The 19,726-nt window shown below is 36.0% G+C and overlaps 1 protein-coding gene across 1 annotated transcript; it reads right to left on the reverse strand.

The window, feature by feature from the left end:
- Positions 1-5,692: 5,692 nt before the first annotated feature.
- Positions 5,693-9,520, reverse strand: LOC150098566 (uncharacterized). The gene has a single exon (XM_090405216.1). It carries the CDS (start codon positions 9,254-9,256, stop codon positions 7,757-7,759), a length of 1,500 nt encoding a protein of 499 aa, XP_090261342.1. The 5' UTR covers positions 9,257-9,520; the 3' UTR covers positions 5,693-7,756.
- Between the last annotated feature and the right edge of the window lie 10,206 nt (positions 9,521-19,726).

Genomic DNA, 19,726 nt, shown 5'->3' on the forward strand with positions numbered 1-19,726 from the left:
AGGCCTGCCAGACCTGCATATTATCACTAAGTGACTACAGGAATTATCAAGTGTGCAAAATTGCACTCACCAGGCTTCCCCTGGTGATTTGAAGCAGCCATCAATGGACTCACACCAACGAATTATGCTACTGAAAAAGAAAATCAAAATGATGCCTTTAGAGGACATCTGGAGGCCACTTCTCCACATCAAGTGTTGCTATAAAAGCAATCACCTTCGGGACCTCTCTGTGAGGCCAGCCGGACCCGGTGTGGCATGAGCTGTCTCCGGGAATTAACTTCTGTGCATTATGCACTCTTCCATCTCAGAATAGATTTTACCAGTAAATCTTAATTCAAAATATAATCCTGCTAAATAATTATAAATTTATCTTGACAATTGTGCTTTATGCACTCTCCAGTCTCACAAAATACAATTTAATTTGGCTAGTTATACTTCATTCAATTATTATCCTGATATTTATTCATTAAAATTTCTCACCATTCCTCTTAATGTGCAGTATAATAAAATGATTCGTCACGTGTTATTGTACTTCGGGATCCTTTAATTTTTAATGGAAGGGGGGGGGGGGGACACAAAAATTTTGCACTCAAGCAGCGCAAACCCACGGAACGGCCCTACACAATGCCGAACACAATCTGCTTTTGTGGCTTATGGATACTCTTCCAACTCTATTGAAAACAATTGCTCCTGATAGTGAAATTGCTAAGAAAATATAGTGTGGACGCACTATCTTATAAAAAAAAATGCTTGGCTGTAGTTTCACGCAATGAAATCTCAAAAAAAAAAAAAAAAACCTCCTTTGATGAATGGACTTTACTATTTCTGTCTTTACTATTTATAGATTTTACTATTTCTGAAGAGTTAATTAATTTAGAAAAATCTGAATAAAAATAATGAATAAATACTTCCAGTGTTTTTCTTGTGGGTGGGAACCCCTGTATATATATGTAAATAGCATATTAAACAACTGAAAATTTAATGTTACATTATTTTAAACACTAAAATGAGACTAAAAATTATATGGTAAATTAATACGAAAGCAAATAAAAATGTAGTACTTTTTTTTTTTTTCCAGATCTAGTACCTTTTTCCTGCTTAAGTTAGTACAAAATATTTTTTCTAGGTGGTCACCCTGATAATAATCTTCAATCAGTATCTGTAGGATTGTCGGGGGTATAATCAGCAGATGTGAATGATGATAGACTTATTGCTATATTGAATATACTATACTACAAGAAACAGCAGCTGCTATGGAATGCGCATTACTGTAGTTATGTGGTTCTGTTGTTTTTTTGGGTAATGAAATATTTTAATAGACGTTTATAGAACACAAGCAATTTACAGCCAAAATATACTATACTAGTGGTAGTGGTTGGCAGTAGATGGTATGTATGTATGTAGATGATGATGGCAGCAGCTAGCGGTTCTGTGTAATTGAGTGCCCTAACCTTCATTTGAAAAAAATCCATATGAAATCGAGTTTAGGCCTTTTCCACTCGAAGTGTGTGTGTGTGTGGGGGGGTCATCATTCTTTTAACTGCGCTATGGAATTATAACGTAAACTTTGTGTATACATATATTAACACTCTTGTAATGTTAGTACAAGTCTGAAAAACGTAATAATTATATAGTTTCTCCCCTCTTATCAATAAGTATAATATGTAGGAAAACGAATTTCTGCTACCCAAACAGACATGTTTTTCATACAGTTACTAAAGTTTTAAATTTTTGTGTTACAAGAAATTAGGGCATTTTGTTATCCTGTTCAGCATAAGAATAACAAACTGCTAACTTATGTATTACTTACAAGTCTTCATCTTTTGACTAGTTCATTTTATGTGTTCATTTGTATTCTGCGCTTATGGCACTTGTTTTGCTGGCTCTTTGAAACTTGCGTCAATTCTTCTAGCGTGATTACGTAACTGACACAGCGCAATCAAGGTTACATGAAAGTGTGGGATCATATTAATTCTCCAATTTCCGTTATAACATCCTAAATATCTTATGTTTTCTTAGGACATTTCCTTGATTTCTGCTTAGCATTAAAAATGATGGAAAGTAGATGAAATCTGTGTAGAATTTCTTATGTTCTTTTACATATGAACAACTTTGATAAATAACATCTGCCTATATGATGCAAGAGTTGTTAATGCAAAAGGGCGTGTTAAATATATCTGAAAGCTTAAAGGCTCAAAGATCGTACAGTAAAACAAAATTAAATTGCGATGAGAGTAAAAAAAAAGTATTTTCGTTTAGCTTATACTAAAAGTGCATATTTTAAAATCTAAAAACTACTTCGCTGCTCATACACATTGGATCCCATATCTAATCCTTTGTAGGAGATTCTACACGAGTAGTGAATTATGTGTGTCATTCTTCATTATTCTTGCATGAAGTAGGATTTTATTCTGAGAATAAAGTTACCTTGTCTTAATATAATGCTGGAAAGCAAACATCTGTTGAAAAACAGTCTTCCTTATGTAACTGAACACAACATTCTTGGCGAATTAATTAAAACGCATGCAACTTTCATAAAATAAAATTTGGTCATATTAGGCATGGAAAAATATTAATATCACTACTTTTACTAAAAGAATGTTTTATTTTTATTTTTTATTGGAATACTATTACTGCAGTTTATTACTTTTAGCATATACGATGGGCTTGAAGAAATCGAACAAATGAAAATACAGACTGTAAATATTAGCTTTCTGAATTGTGTTAGGAGAATTTTTTTTTTTTTTTAATGTGTGTTAACTGTTTCAGGAAGTAGGGGTTTTTCTCTTGCAAAACAAGAACTTTGGCCTGATCATGCATGTGCACACATACATCAGTGTATGTGTGTATTCCCGTAAGGCCAATAACTACAAGAATTCACTGAACACAGCAAACTCCTATGCATATGCAGATTCAAAATTTATTAACCATACAAACTTCCACATAATGTTACATATTGTCAATATTATAAAGAGTATTAAGAAAATGAAACCAACATTTGCTTCAAGTCACTGAAACTTTCTCTAATAAACATTGCAAATATATATATTTATTTTTTAATTGTGATTACTTCATTTTCTGTGTGCTATTAAATGTTATATTTTATTGCAAGTGTTGGTAAAAAAAAAAAACATTATCAACAAATCATATTTTGTTCACCATTATAAAGTTAAAAAAAAATTCCAAGACAAAATACAAATCTGTTTGATTACCCTGAAAAAGAAATAAAACTAACAGGATCATCCCAGACTGGACACATGTAACATCAAGGAACAGTGTTAGGTATGAAGGTTGCAGAGTTCCCATATTTTGGTGCTTGTTCTAAAGAATTTTTATATGGGCCTTATCTAAGCCTAAAGTTTTTTCAATATAACATAGCAAATTCATTTCTGAAAATATTTGAGAAAGATAATGTCTAAAGATTTTTAAAATTTATTTTAGAGTGGATCTCACTAAAATAAACTGCAGGGTCTTGGGATGCTGCAATCTCCTCTGACAGTGACACACTTCTGAAGCCAATACATAGGAGTAATATTATAAAAAAATAATAAGTCTAAATCAGTTAATTCATTCCTTTAATATATCACTGAAGGAACTAATCAATAGGCTGTTGATCTACTACCTAAAAATTCTCACAAACATCCATCTCTAGTAGGATTTAAACCACAGCCTACTGATTGAAGAGCTATCCACTTGACCAACCAGGCAGCTCTTATTTTCAGCTTCAAGTTTTTAATATTCTACACTAACATTGACTTCAAATGATATATTTACTTACTGTGTTTTTATAACTCTTTGATTTAATTTGATTACTTCCTTTATATATTATATTATTGTTTCTGATGTTAAAAGAAAATTAACTTCATATAAAGATAGAGCTAAAGTGGTTGATTTTTTTGCAACCGCTCCCCAACAACAACAAAAAAAAATAGCAAAGTTTGTTTTGCTGTGTTAACTGAGAAAAATAAAAAAACTTTTCTGTGAGTGTAATGAGGACATTACCTTTGGATACAGGGGCACACCCAGGGAGGGGACCAAGGGGCCCTGGTCCTCCAAAAGAAAAAGGAAATAAACACTAGAAAATTTTCCAAAAATCTTTTCCTAATTGCAATTCATTTTTTTTATTTATGTTGTGTCTTCTATTTCTATACTACTTATCATGTATTGGCGATCGCTGCAGATGCTCAGTGATAGGTCGTATGCAATGCATAGTGTGTATTCATAAATCATCTACTCAACTCGTCCCCCCCCCCCACTAAGATAATCCTGAATGCACCACTGTTTGGATATGATACCACAGCTATTTCTACTTTAAATGTACAGAGTTTATATAAGATAATAAGTTCCTAATCACTTTCACTAACTTCCTACTGTTTTATTATACTGTTTCATAGTCAAGCTTTTTTTTTTTTTTAAATCGAGCAGAATATATGGATCTAGTTTTGAATTACCTTTTTTTTCCCAAATTTTTCATCTTATCATCAGATGTCAGTTCAACCTATGGAGTTATTTAAATTATAATTAAAATGAAAACGGTAACAAATGAAAAAATAAATTTATTTCTTAATTTTTTTTACCTTTTATGTTATTGTAAATTGGTTTGTTAATCTGTACCTCCACAATGATATGGAACTTGCTTGAAAGATAATTTCTGCCTTAATTCTTGTATTAAGATCTGATAATGTTGGAGTCTTGACAAGTAACAGACTGAGTTGGAGGAAAATTGTAGATAGGAAGTTAGTAATGATGTAATTTTTTTTGAGGGTACATGGCAGGAATTTGATGATGATTCTTCTTTATGAGATTTTTACTTTGCTTATTTTATTTTTTCTATTCTCTTTAGAACGATTTGGTCTGGATGTCTTATTATGTAAAAATGCATACCTAATTTTTCCTGCAAAGCAAGAGTGCACATCAATAGTATATACAACAATAGTAATTACTAAAATAAAGAGCAAAAGGATTCAGTGTGCTGATGTAAAATTATATAAATCAAATGGATATTAGATCAAACATTATTTCAAAGCCGAATGTAGAAACTAGAAGTTTCCCATGAAAGTTCCCGTAAACTCTCGGGTCAACTTAGCTTACAAACTTTCATAGTTTGTAAGCTAAGTTGTTAAGTTTCATTTGGCTTTGAAATAATGCTGGATCTAATACCCACTTGACTTATATAATAATACAAGAGCAGCAGTTTTTTTTTTGTGGAGGGGGGGGGAGAAAGACTCCAAGATTTATTTATTTGGTGGGTATCATCACCATATTGAATTCTTGTTAATAACTGATAACATATTGGTAGATAACTGAACAAAGGATTAATTTAAAGAAAGCTTAACATACAGCCTTAGCAGAAACTGTAATTTTGAAAAATCTGCATATGCCACTGGTATATAGTCTATTCCATTTTTTTTTTCTTTTGCTACATATAAAAAATTACCAAATATAGTTATGAACTATCTTTTGAGTTAATAAAAGTTTGTGAATTATATCATCCATTATAACTCTCATAAAGATGTTTCATAGTAATACTGCTCTATTAATGCTAATTCATATTTCATAAGTACTACAATATTTGCAAAATGACTTTGAAGCTGTATGTAGCATTAACTGGATAAGGCAAATATTCTCCATGACGAGTATTTGAACTCCATGGAGATGAATGATTAATAATAATAACAACGAGGAACACACGTTGTATACCAAGTCAACTTTTTTTAATAAACAGTATTTACAACAATTTTGAACACTTGTGGTATGTACACAGTTTAATACAATATATACATATTTCAGACTGCAGAGCCTTTTCACCTCATAAAAAATTACCAGTTTGCATTAGTGCTTACAAAGCAATCTAAAACTCACACACACACACACACACATTAATTACTCACAATTTTTGAAAAACAGGATAACCATATCATTGCAATTATACAAAACAAATTTAAGAGGGAGTGCTTGTGCTATTATAGAACAATTATTACTTTCTAATAACTGAAAGACAATTATTAAGGAAATGGTGTATTAAAAACAGAATAGCAGTAATGCATGAAGTGAAATTATAGTGTTCTAATTTAGTCTAAACAGACATTTATTTCACTGGACTTAATGAAATAATGTTAATTATTACAAAACAAATTTTTTTTTTTCAGTTACTTTGCATTGGACAAATTAATAATATGCAGGGCCATTTAATTTTAGTTTGCCCATGGGGAAGCACATTGAGTACAGCTACATCAAACAAGTAATCATATTTTAGATAGCAAAAAATATACATTATGTATGCACAGGTTTAATTTTTTTTTCTTTTTATATTCAAGTCTGATAATTACGTTCCTGTTTGAAGTGAGCTGAAAATAAATGTTTAGTTCATTTCAAATAGAAACTTTATTATACGTATCGCCAGCTATTTTAAAGGCTCATTGCAGTCAGTTCATAAGCATTTTAGCACCCTTATCGATTTTTCTGGATAATAACAAATTATCAATACAAAACAATATTGTTTTGTCAAGTTGTTCTAACTCCATTTTTACCATAACTTATTAACAGGCCTGGATACAGTGCCATTTTGATTTATATAAATATATAACACACTTCTTTTAATATACAATAGCAACTGTACTGGCCGATAATACTCGGTACCCCCCCCCCCTGGAAGTCAAGAATCATAAAAAGAGCCTCTTGAACATAATATGCATTTCTATCTGTATCCAGAACTGTTATGCAATCAACTTTTCTTTAAAGAATTATTTGTAACGTTGAATGCCCATTCAAAATACTTTAATAAGCTTGGAAATTAATATATGTAACAGAAAGTGAGAATTTTAAAAAATGCATAAAATCTGCACTGAGTTTTACATGCCTTTTGTGGCAAATTTAATTGCGTTATTTTTTAGAAAATTAATTTAAATTATTTCCGTGTTTTGAATTTTTGAAAATCGTATTTTACAAGAATTATTTTGAACTGTTTTCAACATTTAAAAATTCATTTTAAATGTTAAAAATCTTTGTTACAAGTATTGAGAAAATTTCGAATAGGTAAATATTCCAATGTACAAAAAATAATTTATTGTCATAAGGCACTTCATTGGTCCCAATTTCCTTTCAAAATAATCATCAAAATACTGTGATCTTCGAGAAAAATAGAATAATAAATGGAACAATGGTAGAGAGAACTGTGCTCGTGAAAAATACTGTATAAAATTCTAGCTGGGACGTTACATTATCACCTATAAAATGCGTATCATTTTACAAATACGATACGTACATGAACTATTTAACATTTTACAGCATTTTTTTTTTTTAATCGAAACGAGTCATTAATCCAATACAAAACAGCACCCGGGTATAACACTCGTATGATGTATTTTATTTTATATACAATTCACAATCCGTAATTTTGAATACTTTCAAATCGTACACTTTCTCTCTAAAACTGGTATGCATTTTTTTTTTTTTTTTTTTTTTAAAGCTCTCGTTAGCGAACGTACCTGAAGCTTCCATGGCGGCCTCGTTAGGCAGAGGCAGCTCACAATACACGTAGAGTAGTTTTAACGATACTGTCGCGCGGCTAAAGCAGTTCGCACAGTTTATAACAAGACTAGCGGTCCAAACATAGGAACTTGAACTTTTTTTTTTAGGAATTCTTCTATATTCTTTATTGTAGAAATTAGGAGGTTTTCAGGCGCTCCTACAAAGAAGTGTACACTTATTTCTACAGTTATAGAAATGGCAGTTAATGCAAAAGTTGACTAGAATTTCAAACTTCTGATTGTCGGTTTACTGGCACAACATCTCCGACATCCCAGTTACGAAGTGACTGCGAAAATGATGTTATGAGCCGAACACCTGTCGCTGATAAACCGTGTCCGTGCCTTAAAATAAGAGTCCGAATATGGGACAAAGGATTGCTTTGAACTAAACGTTGAACTATGATGTCGGTTAGTCCAAAACAACAGTACATTTCTAAATGTCTTAGATCTACACAGTGCGTTAGTAATAACTCACACGCTTCTGTTTGAATTTTTCTATTCACTCGGGGTCTCAATCGCAGATATCGGAGATTACGGAAGGGTTCTTTACATGCACGTGATGTTGAAGTTCCTAAAATAGTAAACCACTGGACGCTAAGTTCTTCTAAGTGCGGACATGCTTTTGCTGTTTTTGCTAAATCCACTATGTCGAACTGTTCCAAACTGAGGCTTTGTAGTTTGCTACCGCAGGAAGCTATCAAGGGCAGCACTTCCTCGGTGTACGAGGCTGGTAAAGTAGGGCTATTTCGAAGCTCGAGTGATTTTAATTCGGGCAGTGTTGCAATTGGCTCTAGAATCATGTCTTCTTGTACTTCAAGAGAAATATCTTGTAGATTTGGGCACCATTGCACTAACCTTTCTACGGTATCATAACATGTCGGGTGAGTGACGTGCACGCTTTTAACATTAGCCATTCTCTTCTGCCACCATTCTTGATCTTCTTGGTCGTCTAACTCATCTAGTACTTGATCGATGTATGTACAAGATATGCGTTCTAGTCTCGGAAATGCTTGAAGTAAAAGCAATATGCCGGCACCATTTACAGAAGACGGAAGACGTACCTCTTTCAGATTTTCTCTCATTGATTGAGACTCTGGATTCGATAGGACAGTGTCGACCAAACTGGCAATATCCACTTCATCAACCGAAGGATGCATAACTTCTATTCTTTGTAAAAATGGACAATATCTGGATACCAATTCAAGTTCTTTACCTTCCTTGGTCGTATGCTGGAGTCGAAGAAATCGAACATTGGGAACTGATGTTAATAATTTTAGCACATATTCCTGACTTTCTTGCCAGTAAAGCCACTGACCTGCGACAGTTAATTCCTTGAGATTGGTCCCCGTCTTGATCAAAGTATTGGCGACTTCGCACACATCAATATGTTTGCAGTCGTCTAGGCAACTTAGATCGAAGTGATGTATACCAGAAGTTAACAAAAGTTCAGCAGCTTTCAGCAATTCTCGTCCGTTTGGCTTTAATCTAAGCAGTGAATCCAACAGATCCTGACGAAGATGGATGGGATACTCCAGAAAGGGATTCTGTATTGCACTTTTCGGATCCAGGCTTTCCCTGCGTCTATCTCGACTCCAGCTTAACAGAGAATCTTTAACTACACCGAGGCTGCTTTGACGCAAGCTCCACTGGGGAATGATACGGTGGCTAGCTCGAGCCTGGGACCACCTAGCCGTTGTGGACGGATCAGCAATACATTGGTCCCTCATTTTTGAAGCAACTAAAAACCGAAGAGGCTTCGATAGCACACACACACAACTGCCGAAACGGCAAATGAACGTATTAAAATGCGAATATTAGTTTTTACGGCACACTGCCCACTCGCCCGCTGAACTTCATACCAATCACGAGGTGTACACGTGATAACTGTTTATCGCACCGCACGTGCACAGCATCCCGAGAACTGGTGACACGAACGAGCAGATTCGCTCGATGGCCTTGTGAAAACGCAGGGGACTCTCTCTTCGGTTTGCCTAGCTTCTGTTGGTGAATTAAAAAAAAAATATATATAATATTAATACGTCACATTCCCTTGTTGACTAGTAGCGACTAGGAATGCCCTTGCTGCGGAAAGGGACTTCCGGTAAGACCGTGAAACGCAGAGCTAAAGTTTGTGACGTCACTCGCAGGGGCACGCCCGTGCTGCCTGCTATGTTCATGCAGCCAGTGCGTGGCTGTTCACGTGGTTGGCAGAACAATAACGAACGCATGTAAATGACATGAACAGCTAATCCGCAGAAGCCATAGATTATTGCATGGTAGTAAATAATATACAAACTTGTTATTGTGCACTGTAAACAAATTTCATTTTCTTTTAAGAACGCACCGTTTTTATAATTTAATTATTTTTCTTACAGTAATGCTTTTATTTATCATTATTATATTTGTCTGTAACATATGTTTGCAGTGAATATTTTTTAAAAAAATTCCGATCGCTTTATTATCGCTACATTAATAACTCATAAAAATCATGATTTAATAAAATGTGTGTTTACTTCCGTATTAATTTACAAATGCTTTACTTTAAAAAAAAATTAATGATAAATTATTTGAATAACCATGAATCCTAAGGAGGTGAATGACCTGTGCCTAATATTGTAACCTACAGTATTACAATATCAAATGATGTACTAGTTAGATCACACCGGAATACAAGCTGGGAGGTGGGGGGGGGGTAGAAATTTATTTCTATAATAAATATCTTCAAGTTTTGAGGCTCTTCGAGATTAATAATTCATTAATATTTTGTATATTAATGAAATTACAATTTCCACGAGCTGACAACTGGAGTTTTCGTACCTGTAACACACACACGCAGGACATATATGGCGCAGAGGGTGAAGCTTGACGCTTTTTATATTCCCTGTTGTCTGTTTCGGGAGCAGTGATGGGAGAGATTTGTGAGCTATTTTAGCTCGCCCTGAGTGCGCAGAAGTGGTTATACGTCGTTGAGTGTTAGGATGGCTTTTGGCCTTTATGTTTCCAGTGGTCATTACCGTCATAGTTTCTGGCTTGTTGTATTAGTTGGTTTGGATGCGTAGATGTCTTCATAAAGAATTTTTCTGCTAGGGAGCGTAGTAGTGGAGAGATGTAGGGGATATTTATGTCCCGGTGGATCTGGGCGTTCCTGATGAACCACGGGGCGTTCAGTATCATTCGCAGGCTTCTGTAGTCTTTGTAGCTTGAGGATGTTTGTCTTGGAGGTATGGCTCCAGGCTGGGGAGGGGTATATAATTGTGGGACGGATCACTATCTTATAGAGTAGAATTTTGTTTCTTGAGCTTAGTTTGCTGTGTCTGTTGATCAAGTAGGGATGTAGCTGGGCGATAACTTCTGAAGCTTTGGTGCATGTGCTCTTGATGTGGCTGTTGAAGCATAATCGTTTATCGAGAAGTATTCCGAGGTATTTTGCTTCAGTTTTCCAGGGAATTTTAGAGTTGAACAGGGTGATGTCTCCTTTGGGGGATGCTCGTCTTCTTGTGAAGAGTATCGTTTTGCTTTTCTATGGGTTTAATTGTAGTCGCCAGTCTGTAAACCATTTTTCTAGATTCAGGATGGTGTCTTGTAGTTTTTTTGTTACGAGATGTGGTAGGTAGGATCTGGCTAGTATAGCTGTGTCATCTGCATAAAGGGCGATGGTGGATGTGAGAGGATTGAGGTATGTCTGCCATATAGATGTTGAACAGGATCGGGGCTAGCAGTGATCCTTGAGGAACTCCAGCGAGGATTTTCCGTTGGGGTGAGACTGTTTCATTGATTTTGACTTGCATCCTCCTGTTTGAGAGGTATGATTTAATCAAGTGTATCATGTTTAGTGGAAGGTTTGCGATGATAAGTTTGTAGAGGATGCCTTGGTACCAGATCTTATCGAAGGCCTTTGATATGTCTAGGAAGATGGCTCCAGTGTGCTGATTCCAATTAAATCCTGTGGTGATGTATTCTACCAGTCTATGGATCTGTTGGGTGGTGCTGTGATTTTGATGGATGCCAAATTGTTCTTGTGGAATGATATTTAGTTGGTTGACACGATCATGGAGTCTGATGAGGATGGTTTTCTCTGCAATTTTCCCTAAGTTGGACAGCAGGCTGATGGGACGGTAATTTTCAGTTAGGGGTGGGTCTTTGCCTGGTTTGTGAATTGGGATGATGTCAGCTATTTTCCATGACTGGGGGAAGTGCTGCCATTTGAGGGTGGAGTTTATGATGTTTGCCAGATGTGCTATGACTTTGCATTGTAGTGCCTTGATGACTTGGTTAGTGATGCCGTCAGGACCTGGGGCTTTTTTGATCTTGAGATGGTTGATGATGCCAATTATTTCGGTAGGTGATGTAGGCATTATAGGGCTTGGATTGTCATCGGAACGATTTACTGTGAACCTGACTTTACGATCCTGATCTTGTATACATGGCTGATGTTTAGGTTCTCATATGCAGGACTGCATTGTTTCTCTAGGTTTCTTGCTATGGCTTCAGCTTTGTCAGCATCTGTGTATGCAAGGTGCTGTTCTGCTTGGAGAGGGGGGAGGGAGGGATTTGCGCTTGTTCCTGAGGTTGTTTAGGAGTTTCCATATGGAATGATCTGCTGTGGAGATGGAGGTGAGCTTGTTGTCCCATTATTGATGCCTGTGGTTCTGGAGAGCTTCTCGGACAGATTTGTTTAATCTGTTGAGGGCTGTTTTGTCCTGGGGAGCACGCGTGTTGTGGTATCTTTTTCTTTGTCTGTTTTTTTTTTTTTTCTTATTAAGTCCAAGATTTCTTCTGGGAGATGGTTTTATTTGTGGGTAATCGTGGATACTCTGGCTGCTGTTATGGCTTTATTGATTTGATTGGTGAGGTTCTTTATTGCCATGTCTATTTCTTCCTTGACTTTTATATGGGGAACCGGACCAATGTGTTCTGGTAGCACTTTCCTAAGTTTCTCCCAGACAATGGAGGTTTAGGGGGCAGGTGACTGGTCTTTGTTCCCTAAGTGAAGTAGGATTGGGTTATGGCCTGATGATAATTCGTTCAGTGCTTGAATGCTGTACCGGTATTTGATGTTGTGTAGGATGGCGATGTCTAGGATGTGAGCTGTGCCAGTTCCACAACAGTGCAACTAGCACAGCTGACAGCGCAACTGTCAGCTGTGCCAGTTGCGCTGTTGTGAGTTGGTTCGGTGGTCCTGTTACGACAGCGTTGTTTAATCCTGTGTAGCTGAAGAGGATCCGGCCATTTTTATTTGTAGTTCTGCTGTTCCAGGAGGGATGTTTGGAGTTTAAGTCCCCACCGACGATGATGGATTCATTTATGCCCAGTAGAGCATCCAAGTCAGAAAATAGCAGGGTCTTAGTGGGGAAGTTGTTGGGGGCGTAGATTTTAAGTCTTCCAGTTGGGTTTGTGTGGACTTCGACACCGGTGAGTTCTAGGTTGGAGGTTGGGAGGGGGTGAGTATTCCATTGTTCAGGAACTGATAACTATAGCTGTACCACCGCCTCTGTAGTCCAGTCGGTCATTTCTATACAGTGTGTAGCCTCTCAGTTTTGGATTGTCTGCAGGTCTTAGATGAGTTTCATTAATTAGGATGATGTCAGGGTTGTATCTGTGAGAGAATTCTTGAAGCTCCTGTGTCTTGTTTTTTTTAGGCAATTGGCGTTCCAAGCGGCGATCTATAGTGAGTCTGGGAGTAATCTAGTTTTGTTCATTAACAAGCATTGATAAGATGGTTTGAGTTTCTTTTAGAAATCTTTTTGTGGAGTTTGGTGAAGGGTTTGACTTATTGAAGTCTTGAAGCATGTTTGCCAATGAGGCTGTGATGACTGTTGTCATGTTTGGAAGAATTTGGTCCTGCTGGATATCTTTGGATGGACGGGCTACTTCGGCGTATGTCCTGCTTCGACGGTGGCTTTCCAGACTGTTGGTATTTTCCATTTGTGAGAGCTGGTATTTTGTTGTCTTTTGTTGGGTGTCAGGCAACTGGGGAGCGGTCGACTCTGGTGCCTGTGGGCAGGATTGAGAGATCTGTTTCCTTTTGTTGTCTGTTTTATTCTTAGGGTAGTGACTGAAGACTATGTAATTTGCCGGGTGGGGGCCCCCGCAGTTCGCGCATTTGGCTGGTATCTGGCAACTGAAGGACCAAGCTTCATAAGTTATTACAATCCTGTTACTTTTAGAAAAACGCATTTCTTATCTGAAAACATTAATTTGCTTATTTAGGCGGACAGGATATGTGCAGTAAATCAAATTACTGCGCCATATTTTGAAACCGAGCAAAGGAAATACACATGATTTCAAAAGAAGTTTGAACAACATTGATCAGCAGTAGAGTACACTATATGGCGTACACTACTCTTGATGTGATATATCAGTGAACAAAGGTATTCAAGCTCCTTATGACTCCAGTATGCAAATATATATTGTTATTTATCTTTGCAAAAGAAGGCTATAAAATCTTAAAGGAAGTGAAACACTAAATAAATCTTTTCAAAATTTTCGTAAAGTAAGAAGGTTTTAAATAAATTAATGAGATTTTTGCAATATACCTTTTATTTATTAATATACTTTTTATCATATATGAAATTTTATACAGAAAGCTTAAGTATAGGGAAAATGCCCTGTAACTTATGTGCGATTCCAAGACTGAGGATTATTATTTTGTTAAATAAATATATAAATATAAAAAAAATTCTTTCTGTATTCTATATAAATTATAAATAATTTACTTTAATTTTCACTAATAATGTTATTTCAAAAATTCAGTGTATAATTCAGAAAGCGTACAGTAATTTAACGATTTTTTTTTTTTTTGATAATTTACAATATTATTTTTCTATAATTTCTTGAGCTAAGACGTGCGCTTCTTTTCCAAATCTGCCACAGATACCAAATTGAAACGGAAATCTATTTACTTCATTTAAACTGCAAGTTAATATTGATCGGCAGCATATCTTTTGGAAAGAATATACAGGAAGCTGCATCCTGTCGTCCGGTCTTATTTCCTTTGCACGTGATATAGTTACCCTGGTAATAAGTAGCACATGTTATTATTCACAACAGTGCTGTGCAATCTTTTTTTTTATTTATTTATTTTTATGAAACTCATAATCCCAAAATCATTTTCGTTTGTTACTGTCCCTACTTCTTTTAACTCACTTTAAAAGAAGATTTCTTGAATTCTTTTATACATACCTTCATTCTTTTCTATATTATTTTTAGACCTGCATTCTTTTATATCAATATGTCATTATTTATTTATTTATTATTTTTTATGTCACTATTCTTGTGGTATCTTTCTTTAAATAGCATACAATACTTGTATATTGGTTGGCAGTTTGTGCTTTTATTCTCGCATAAATTCCATTTCTTTTTTCTGTGAATTCTGCAGTTTTACAAAAATGTTGGTCGAATACTTCTTAAGCTTATCACACTCTTGAGAGAGGAGAAAAGATGTAGAATATCTCACTATGAAAGAAGAGGATAAGTATATCTAGAATCACGTCACAAAGTCGAAGTATTGTCAGAATATTTAGAATTTTTAAAGATCAGAAGTGTTTTTAATATTTTAAGAAAATGTTTCGCCTTTTGTTTATTTTTTTTTTTTCGATTTTTAATATGTTAAATCATTTGGCATATTTCTAAAATCTTAAAAATGAATAAAACGTTTAAAACTATTAAATTAAAAAATGATTATTCTTTATCTTATGTTATTTAAAAAATACGGGTACATACATCGTGGGACTATTGAGGTCCATCGTGGGACTATTGAGATAAAGAAATAAATTAAAGGGACAACTTGATTGTTGTTTGTGTATTTTTTTTATTTTTATTTTTATTTTGTGATTAACATGGAGGTTGGAAATGTGATATCCAAAATTTTTGAAGGGGGTCCCAAAGTCACGATAAATGCCTTATATCATTTAAAAACGATTTTTAAAACAATAAAATATGTGTTTAGTTGGCATGCTATCCTTTGTCAGTTGAAAGACAATTAGATGATGAATGGGATACAAAGAAAAGAAGAAAGAAAAAGGAAGAAGAATGGAAAAAATCTCTGTCTACGAAAAAAAAAAAAAACGATTTAAAGAGAGTGAGATTGCTCAATCTTTCTCTTTGGGATACGTTCTTTTATTTATTTTTCCCCCCTGCGAATTGTCACATTTTACAAGAAGTGTTAAAGGACCCTTCCTAAGCGATGTCACACTCCCGCTGTCATTGCTCAAATTGGCGAAACCTGCACAGCTAAGATGGAAACTGTAGACTATCACAGCGTAATAAAATGAATTGTTATTTCTGAAAATAAAAAAAAGAAGAAGAATGATCTCCTACAACATCTATTGCGATACTCAGAGATAGAAAAACCAAGGGAGAAGAAATGGGAAAAAAAAATGAGTGTGGTTCTTGGGGTTTAATGAACATAGTAATTCTTAATTGATCGTTCTCTGATATCCCATGTTAGAGGAAGCTAAATCTTGAATTAATTCCTCCCCTCCTGCTTGATCTGCTCTTCCTGAAAATTTCGTAACCAAACGTTTTTTTGCATTCATTTCTTGTTTCTATCACTTTCCACATTTTGACCGAAACAGTGAGGTTATTTTTCCTTAGGAGACCTCAATGTCCACAACTTAAACTGACTTGCATTCTCCAATTCCATTGATCTAGCTAGTAAGGATGCCGAGTTTAGCAACCAACGCCTGGCACCACTCCGTCTATCTACCAGAACCAAATAATCGCCTCCATCCTGCTAACCCTTCTGATCTCTTATTATCTAACTCTCCTTTCAAATACAGCGTGTGTGTGTGTGTGTGTGTGTGTGTGTGTGTGTGTGTGTGTGTGTGTGTGTGTGTGTGTGTGTGTGTGTGTGTGTGTGTGTGTGTGTCAGTTTTTTTTACCATAACCTCATTGAAGTTTACTACAGAATACTCTTCTTCAAGTCATTCTCACTCTTGTGAATTTTGACACTACAAAGGTGCAAATGGGGTAATTTCTATGATTTCTTCTTTGCGTAGCTGAATTAATTTTGTATTCGCCTGATCCAAACAACTGCTATACCAGAATAAGAGAAATAATTCATATAGGAGTGAAGGCTTTCTTCCTCAGTCAACAGAAATCTCGACCAATGTCCAAGCATCGGTTCTCTTATAAGAGTACCAAGAAGAAAAAAAAAAAAAAATACAATTGCCTCGAGAACAAAACTTCAATTTCATACTTAGCCTACAATGCAGTTCTCACTAGTTGCAAAAAAAAATAAAAAAAATAATAATAATAAAAAAAATAACATAATCAAAAAATTAAAAATTAAATGCGCAATCATTCATTACAAGCTTGATAATCTTTCATAGCGAATGGCTTAGACCAGGGGTCGGCAACCTGCGGCTCGAGAGCCACATGCGGCTCTTTGGATGTGAAGCTGCGGCTCTTTAGTTCCATACGCAAATATTATTTATTTTATCAAAAAAAAAAAAAATTAAAAATCATTCTGAACCGATTAACGAGGATTAGGCACCGATTCTATCTCTCAGCCACTTGTACTCGCTTTTCACCGCACCCCTCCCCCGTGACACGCATCGTCACTGTCGTCAGTCCGTCGGAAGCTCTCGGAAGTTTATATGTTTGGCAATTTTCATTGATTTCGGCATAGCTGGGCATAACACCTTTACTCTTAAACTAAGTATCTAATATTTGCCAAAATTAAAAAAAAAAACTAAAATGTGCAGACTGCGCCGTGATAAACACGTTCTGACAAGTCCGTTCGTGCCAGTCGGCGATCACCGCACACGGGAGGCGACCACAGATGCGACGAAACTATGTACTTATAGTCAATCAGTACGTGAGAGAGTGAGACAAACAGTGTTTCGTGTCTAAATTATTTATTTTAATAATTAAATTATTAGAGAATTATTTATTTTATTTAGGTAGGTATTTTTAATTGGGAAATATCGTTGTAAAATGTTTTTTGATAAATTATATTTCATTATGCCCAGCTTCTCGTATCCGCTAAAACAGTACAAGATAGAATAGCTAAAATGTCTTCAAATGTAACATATTTGCAGGTGGAAGATATTCAACCTTCTTCTGCCTTATCACTTGCTATAGATGAGTCTTGCGACATAAAAGACACGGCACAAGTTGCCCTTTTTGTCAGGTATATGTCTTCCCAAGGTCCAAAAGAAGAACTTCTAGGATTGCTACCGCTCTCGGGACAAACTAGAGGGGAAGATATAGCGAATGCCGTGCAAAAATGCCTTGAAGACAATAAGATCTTGTGGCTCTTTAAAAACTTTTTAAAATTTTGTGGCTCTTTAAAAACTTTGAAATTTTGTAAATTGTAATTTTTGACTCTTCCAACTCAAAAGGTTGCCGACCCCGGGCTTAGACCGATCATCTTGCAATCTGCCAGTAGGCAGGAATAATCTTGCGAACTTTATTACTATCAAAATAGAGTCCTATTTAACTTAAGTTCACCTATATCTCTAGTCCTGGTAAAAAACATGTCTCAGCTCAGCCAAAACAAAAACAAACAAACAAAAAAAAAATCTTGGTGTACTCGATACTGTCCTGATGTCACTACCGTCTACGTAATCATACTTTAACTGATGATAACTACAACGAAACTGAATTAGATGGCAAAAAAATGAATATCTTATTATAAGAAATAAATGATTATGTTTCATGGCGCTCTCCATTTCTTGTTCCCATTGTTTATTGAACGTAAAGAGTTGCATGTTTTGCTAGTCTCCCTAACAAAGGGAGGATAGATTTCCCCTTAAAAATGGTATTATGTGCAGAAATCTCATTAAGCTTGAAAAAACTTGTTCCCAAAGTTTCTAAATATGAAGTTTCAATACAAATTTTAAGGGGAAATCTATCCTGAACTCATACATGGTTGTCTGAATGATATACGAAGGCTGTTAATAAGTAATAAGACTATATTTATACAGAAAACAGATTACCTTTAATCGTCATCATTTACATGGTCTTTTTCGAAGTAACTACTGTGAGACGCGATGCATTTGTCCCAACGTTGCGTCTACTTCTTAAACACATGTGAAAGTCCGTTTTTTGAGAGTTCTTTCAAAACCGCCTCCGCAGCTTTTACACATGCGTGGTTGCTTTCGAAATGGCGGCTTCTTAGTGGTTTCTTGAGCTGAGGAAACAGCCAGAAATCGCACGGTGCGAGATCAGGACTGTATGGAGGGTGTGGTAGGATATCTGTGTTGTTCTTCTGCAAAACGTCTACTACACAACCAACAATGTGTGGCCTTGCATTATCGTGGTGCAATAAGAAGCCATTCTTCAGCAATGGACGCTTCCTTTTGACGTGCTTGATGATAATCGCTGCTGTGTTGATCATTGACTCTGTGATGGACGTTGAAGGTCTTCCCTCACGTTCAAGATCTTCCACATTTTGCCTTCCTTCCTTAAAAGTTTTATGCCAGCGAAAAACACTTGCCCTCGACATTGCTTCATCGTGGAAAGCTTCGCGTATCATGTTAAAAGTGTCCGATGCCGATTTTTACAAAATCACACAAAATTTAATCGCATAACGCTGTTCCAAGGACGCTTCCATTTCGAAGACTGGTCGCACCTCGTAGGTGCGCCGATGAGCACTTGCGTTTAGTCACGTGACAATCTGGCACATCAGCCCGTATACGCCATCTATCAACCTCTTTTGTTAATATTATTATTATTATTACCACGGGCTACTCCAGGAGTCCTTAGACTCATCGAGGGAGGCCCTAAACATCATGTTCACACAGCTGTTCAACATTCTCACAGTATCTATCATACCTTGCCTTGAACTCGCTCACTGTCATAGCACCCACAACAGACTCTGGCAGCTTATTCCACTCATTTACCACTCTAAAAGTAAAGAACCCAGCTCTAACACCCCTGCTAACCACGCTCTTGCCCAGCTTCCATGGGTGTCCCCTAGTTCTCCCACCACCAGTCCTGATCTCAAAAATATCATCTGAATTAATCCTATAGAATCCTTTTAGCAATTTGAATGTCTCAATCATATCTCCCCTTTTTCGCCTATCAACTAGTTTCTGCAACCCACAAATCTTCAACCTGTTCTCATATGGTGCATTCCATAGACCTGCTATCATCTTAGTCACTCGCCTCTGGATCCTCTCCACCTCCTCCCCATCAAGAAGGAACCGAGGTGACCAAATCTGGGCACAGTAGTCGAGATGAGGTCTTAT

This window comes from Typopeltis vanoorti, chromosome 15 (genome assembly GCF_054136105.1).
Source record: "Typopeltis vanoorti isolate ZY-2024b chromosome 15, IOZ_Tvanoo_1.0, whole genome shotgun sequence".
Classification (NCBI taxonomy): Eukaryota; Metazoa; Arthropoda; class Arachnida; order Uropygi; family Thelyphonidae; genus Typopeltis; species Typopeltis vanoorti.

Excerpts from the sequence above, each read along its gene's own strand:
- LOC150098566 (XM_090405216.1), bottom strand. The coding sequence starts at position 9,256 with ATGAGGGACCAATGTATTGCTGATCCGTCCACAACGGCTAGGTGGTCC.